The sequence below is a fragment of the Cupressus sempervirens genome, chromosome 2, assembly GCF_028749045.1.
Source record: "Cupressus sempervirens isolate cs-2001-9-10 chromosome 2, ASM2874904v1, whole genome shotgun sequence".
NCBI lineage: Eukaryota > Viridiplantae > Streptophyta > Pinopsida > Cupressales > Cupressaceae > Cupressus > Cupressus sempervirens.
Genome location: NC_143119.1, coordinates 160,855,355 through 160,862,076, shown reverse-complemented (window position 1 = coordinate 160,862,076; position 6,722 = coordinate 160,855,355). Strand labels below are relative to the sequence as shown.

Sequence of the window (6,722 nt, the reverse complement as noted above, 5' to 3'; positions counted from 1 at the left end):
TATGATGCATTATTACTTAAAATCATATATTTTCCGTACCCTATTAAAATGATTATATAAAAATCCCATTAAAATTTTTAATACTCATAATTTTCCAGAAATTCACTTGTTATCAGAGACAACCTACGGCCATTTGCGAAGGCCGGAAAAAAAGAATGATCTGTATCAGATCTGGTTCGGATATGTAGTCGAAGACATATTTCCCACAACAATACGACTGGTTTATTTACATTGTAAAACACAATTCAACAACCCCAATATAACAATTCCAATCTGCCAAAAACTGTAAAGCGACATTCCCATGTTATGATTGCAATCCAAAATTGATTACTCAGTCAACATATTGTCATCTTGTGATCCTTGTCATCTCGATCTGTTATAGCCGGCGACACACATTGTAATGCTATAGTTTTTGCCGCCATCTTTTTATGCTCCAAGCAGATTTGGCGCGTCAGTCCAAAAGCTTGATTCCCTTTAACGAAATCTCCAAAAACGTACAACCATTTCTTGGGGGGAATTATACCGAGCACTCAGCAATCGTTGTGAAATATATGATCATCAATGTCAATAAAATGCCACAATTGATTGATTGAATTATGGCTGTGACTCATGCCGATCTGGCCATCGACCGCAGTTACAGATCTATTGGCAGCAAATTGGGGACATGGGTCATGATAATCTGCACTCTTTTGGGCCTTCTCGCATTTGTATTTGGGCTTCTTGCGGAGATCACAAGAACAGAGGTATGACAATTCTTGATGTAAGGGAAAGCAAGTTTCTTAGAGAGAATCTTAGAATGTTTCTGGATTCAATTGTATCGCTGTTTTTGCATCACCATTTCCCTTTACACTCTGTGGTCCATCATCATATGAATCGAAACATTAATGGAAAAACAGCAATACAATTGAATTAGGATTCTTGATGTTTATGATTGGCATGTGGAATTTAGTGCATACTGAACATATGGGTGTTTGTGAAAATTGCAGATTTTGTGGATTGCAGGGGAGGTAGGAAGAGGGGATTATATGAAATGCATGTATGCTGACAATGGTAGGTCAGCTCTTGTCAGTGGGGTGGGGTCATTGTTGGCTATGGGGATGGCAATGGGTATAGGCCAAGCATATATGTGGATGGCTCTCTCTTCTGCTTCTGATACTGATAGATTTCGTCCATTGGCGGCATGGACTGAATCTAATTCTACCCATTACAGCATCTTCAGATGGCAGGCTCTGGCCTCCTTCGTTCTTTCCTGGTTAGTATTTCAGGGTTTTATGCCTCATCCATTGTGCAAAAGTTGTAACTCATTGCATTTTTACCAAAACTTATGAATTTCATTGAGTAATCCTCTTTTCTTGACAAATGGTAAGTACTCTGTTTAATTCTTTATGTTCAGAATCTTTGTAAGGTGAACATTCATGGAAGTTTTCCCTATGGCAAATTAACAAATATAAGGGCCAAAGCCTTAATGTCCCTTCATCCAGATATAGCATCTGAATTGGGGTACGAATTTACCACCACTGTTCATAGTTTTTAATCACTCATTCATTCGATTTAGCTGGGCATTTATGAAAACAATCTCTGAGAAAATGGTGGACAAGATGTACAAGTTTCTGAATTATACTGCATGTGATTGTTGTTCGAAGTTTTGTATCACATTTAGTATTGTACCTTAATTAAGAAAAGTGTGTAAATAGAAGAGAAGAGAGTTGAAATGGAAAGAGTTAAGTTACACAATTTGCCAAATGAAGGATTTAAAAATAAATAAAAGTATACAAACATGCAAACAATCTGCCAATCGAGTGGATATGCTTCTATTAGAGAAGAGTTATCAGGTGTAGTTTCTTAAGACTTCGATCTACAACCAAGCTTAGAGTGTCAAAAAGGGGAGGGCTTTTTAATTAGAGATTATATCCTCCAAGGTTGGGAGTCCAAGTACCCCAATTGTACAAGAAACGAGGAAATACTGTGAAGAACAAAAGCTCAATGGTCTTATTTCTGTACATAGCAAAATAGTTTCCCCTCTGGGCGTAAGATAGTGGTGTGTGGTTTTTAGCAGTGAACTTAAGGTTTTGGAGTTTCAGATCTGCGATCTCCATATTTTTTTGTTTTGTTTCCCTCCTTAGTAGGCTCCCACGACAAACTGCATTTATATTTGCAACAGAGGTTTTTTGAGAATTGGCATGGCCAATGAGTTTTCTAGCTTAGCTACGATCTTTTTAACAATCTTCCAAGACTTAAAATTGTGTTCTTTTAAATACTTTGTATCTGTTTTATAAATGACATTAGTTTGGTTGTTTTTTATTAGATCATGTAAGTTTTTTCTTCATTAATATTCAAGATCACTCCTATGATTTATTGTCAGAATGAACAGAAAAAGCATCAATTCTTTGAAATTGTCAAACAGATTTAAACGCGTAACCCATCATTTTCAGCTTCATCTCAAGCAATACCCCTAGAGGAATGGAACTGCTGTACCCTAATGATGGAGGAGCAACAAGGCCCTCGGCTGAAATTCGGTCCTTACTCTTACTCTTCAGCTCAAAGTATCCCCATAAGATTATGTCCTAAAACTGATTTTAGGGAATCCTTTCCATTATTAGGATAGACGATTAGGGGTAGAAATCTAGTAGTCATCAGGGGTTCAATGGTCGTGAGGGTTTCATAATAGATACTCTTCAATTATCACTTTTAAAAAGTTCCAAAAAATGATAACACATGTACTAGTAGCTGATAACATGTATTAATCACTGATCACACATGTACTAATAGTTGAACAATTTTTAATTTTCTTGGTTGCTGATTTGTCCATTTGTGCCAGAAGTACTGTTTCTTTTATGAGTGACTACTGTGAGGTGAACATAACAGGTATCGGAAGTGTTTTAAAATGTTACTTTTTGACCACTACCCACTCCACATTTCTATAGAAAGATTTGTAAAAGCCAAATGCTGAAACATTAGCTTTAAGCTTTTGAGTCACCTACGGAGGTACACTGAAAAAATCAGCATAATTCGACTTACAGTTTAAGAGATATAAGTGCACGAAGTTAGCTTAAACGACTACTAGATCTCTTCCCATAACATGACTGGTATATTGACATTATAGTCTCACCTTCATGTCAAGCAAATTTTTTAGATGATCTTTGTTTCAAAACTCTCTCCTTATGTCATTTATACTTTGAATGTCAGTTACAATTTATAAAGAAGCTCTAGAGTAAATGTCTTCTGTTTTTATAATTTATATATTTTTTTTTTTGCCACTAGCCGTAGGCGGCTTGCAGTACATTTTCTTGAGATTTTGTATGCTCATCTTCTTTTGTTGGAATTGTGGTTTCAGGATATCCTTTGCAGTGGCAGCTGTGCTTCTGATAGTTGGAATTGCGGTGGAAGCATGGCACACACAAAGACAAAATGTGGCAAGAGATGAATGTAGAGTGGTGAGAGAAGGGGTGTTTGCGGCAGGAGGAGTATTTGGGTTGTTAGCGACATGCATGGGAGTTGCATTCTATGCAAGTGCAGTACAGACAGAGAGATTGCAGGAGGAAGAAGACAACGTACGCAGAGAGATTATGGAGCTCACAACGCACTATACCCCTGCTTCACCTCCATCGCCATCCATACAACAACAACACAGCCCTCCTAGCTTTTCTGTCGACATCCAGAAATGATCATTCTATTGAGCTTTGTGGAGTGGTATATTAACACTTCTTTTAGTGCAATTTTTTGAAGCCATAGTAAGCATTCTTGCTAAAAGCTGCTACATCTAAACCTCAAAACAAGTTTACTCCTCTTCGTTTTTCTAGCAAACCCTTATCCATAATTTTTACACCCATCAAGACAGCTTTGCTACTTTTTGTGAAAAACCTGAATTGGGTTTAAGAATCTTTTGTTTATGCCTCTTGGATTGATTCCAATTAGGAGCTTTCTGCCGTCATACAAACTCATTTCTAAAATTCGTGTCCTTGCCTGAGGGTTTACAGTGCACACAACGGTAGATTCAAACACTTTCTGAGTTGTCAGGACATACATCTCAGATTTTGGAAGAACGTTTTTGAGGCAAATGAAAAATGGCATTTGCAGAGTGACTGAAAGGAACTTGAATTCGATTAAGTCATAAATAGATCAACTCTTCGGTTTCCAGTGCTTAGCATGGGCTTCGATCCTCGAAGCAGTAATGACAAGTTACATTGTAATTTTATTTTTGGGGTGATAGTTATTTCACTTTGAAATGGAAAGCCTTATTGAGAATACATGGGGCATTAGATTAGTATTAATCCCTAATAGAAAGAAAAACTTACGTTATATTGTATTTATATTTCGGTTTTCTTAATGAAATAAATAAATATCCTTAATATAAAATGTTTTATAGATATAATGTGGAGTATGAATTAAGTGAAATAAAATTTGGGGTTTGGTTTGATTGGTGAGAACTTTTTATTGTAGGTATGAGGTCACCTTGAGCTATGTGGTATTGGAGGGCAAGTTACATATGTTAGAGTAATTTTTGGTGCATTGCAATTTGTTAGCATAATGAACTATTTAATAATTACACTTTATTTAAGTTTATTTAAGATAATGGATTTGCATATTAATTGTGATGTAGATATGTAGGAGTTTGCATTGCATTTTAGCACATAGTGTTGGAAAAGTCCACTTGAGGTGAAGTTAGTTGTCATCTCATACATCTTTATTTGTGAGATCCACATGTTGTGTTCTCGTCACATTATCATCCTCTTATTGTTGCACATACTTTGTTGTACAAGAGAGGACGATTCACATTTAGTGGGCATGTGATTCCACCTTGTGTGATTGATAGCTTGTCACTTGCATATCTCCTAGCTATCATGCATTGTCTATATATTGAGGTACATCTATGATGTATTCATCTATTATCATTTCATCATTATTGAGTTATTCATTTTCTCATATCATCTTGTCTCTCTTGTTTGTGTTATCTATTGAGCATTTAGATTTTGGTATTGCGGTTATTGTCTTAGGAAAATTCTTATATGGTATTAGAACCATAGGAGTGTTCACTTCATAGCGATTGGCGAACTACTTTTGCTTCAAGTTTTGGAGGGTCATGATTCAAATCCAAGATCAACACTTTGTTAGAGTGTTTTGAGCAAGATCAAACCTCACCATTGCATCCAAGTGGCCATTGTGGTCAATTTTGACTATGTTAAATTTGCTTACTTGGGCAAAAGTCAAACTTGAGCCAATTATTTTTGCAAATTGGACACCTAAGTTCCAATCTACAATTTGGTAATATATTTTGGCAAAATTTATTTTCACATCTAATTATTATTTCATTTTTGTCATTTACTTTTTGGATCTACAATTTTTAATTATTTTTGTAATGCCCCACTCAAGATCCCAGGAGAAAAAAACCTAACATGTTATAATGTTTACTGAGCTATTTTTAAAACAAAATTAAACAACATCAAAGTAAAAATGTGGGAGCAATATGCACATACACATCAATTACAAATGTGCAATACAAATACAAATTTCATTCCTTAAGGGCTCCTTCATGTTGAGTCACATTTAAGAAGTTTATTTAATTAGTTTAAATCTCAAGAAAATGTTCATGATCACAAAGAAATAATAGATACATCATCTCATAAGAAAATGCATAAATACAACTAATACAATGAAATACAACTAATGAATAACATCCACTGCACATGTCATAGGGTGTGCGAGAATAGATACAAGTATATCAAAATATGAGATGTGTGTGTGTGTGTGTGTGTGTGTGTGTGTGTGTGTGTCAATGGAATTGAAGTCTCCAAGATAGGAATAAGAGTTATAATGGTACAACTACTACAATGAGCATCCAAAATCTATCAATTTGAGGGGGGTCCAAATGGTAAGATGTCACTATCTCTTGACCACGTGGTCACCTAGCGAGGCTCCCATGCCTACCATATAGGGGAAATAATGAACAATCCACATACAAATAATCAGACCATAAAACAATCCTAGGCAAAGAATCCTGAAAGCCAAATCTACCTCAAGGGTAACACAACTACTCATAAAGAAAAAGATAGCCAAAGTTGAAAAGATGTCCAAACAATCCAACACCTCATACCAATTCAAAAAATTGAATACCAAGTACAAAATGTAATGTCCCCATTTTAGCAGTTGACCAAGTGTGTGTGCGTTAGCCTTGTTCTACATGGTCCCGAGGGCTAACGAAGGGTTTAATGGGATCTTGGAGTGTTTTGGCCTAGTCATTTCTAGTTTGGGCCAAAACGAAGTTGATTTACTCAGTTTCAGGCATACTTACTATTTTTAGTAAGTTGGCAGGACACAGTGCAGGTCAATTTTTGGTGATTGGATTCGATACTCCTCGGTGAGAGCTTTTCGATGAGCTATCACTCGCATTATTCGGAGTCTGATTGCTAATACATTTTAATGCCTGAAGTTTTATTAAAGTAACATCTAATTTAATTGTAAAATATTAAAGTGTTACTTTAATATTTATTTTATGGTGATGTGTACCCAAGGGAGACATAAGGGGTATTTTAATATATGTTTTATATTACACATCTTTATCCCACATTGCCCATATGAGTTGAGCGGACCTGTGGGAATAGAATAAAAGAAAGCATTTGTAGCTTCATTAGACAGGTTGAATATGAGAAGAAATTGGTGTGTGAGTTGCAGCTCCGTTCTTGGCATTTGAGGACGTCTATCCTCTCTTGTAACATTCTAGACGT

General features: G+C 35.9%; 1 protein-coding gene across 1 annotated transcript; it reads left to right on the top strand.

The window, feature by feature from the left end:
• Positions 1–370: 370 nt before the first annotated feature.
• On the top strand, positions 371–4,299 carry LOC149571545 (uncharacterized). The gene is made up of 3 exons (XM_089813056.1): positions 371–743; positions 987–1,252; positions 3,335–4,299. The coding sequence occupies exons 1-3, from the start codon at positions 597–599 to the stop codon at positions 3,663–3,665; spliced, it is 744 nt and encodes a 247-aa protein (XP_089669182.1). The 5' UTR covers positions 371–596; the 3' UTR covers positions 3,666–4,299.
• The last annotated feature ends 2,423 nt before the right edge of the window (positions 4,300–6,722 follow it).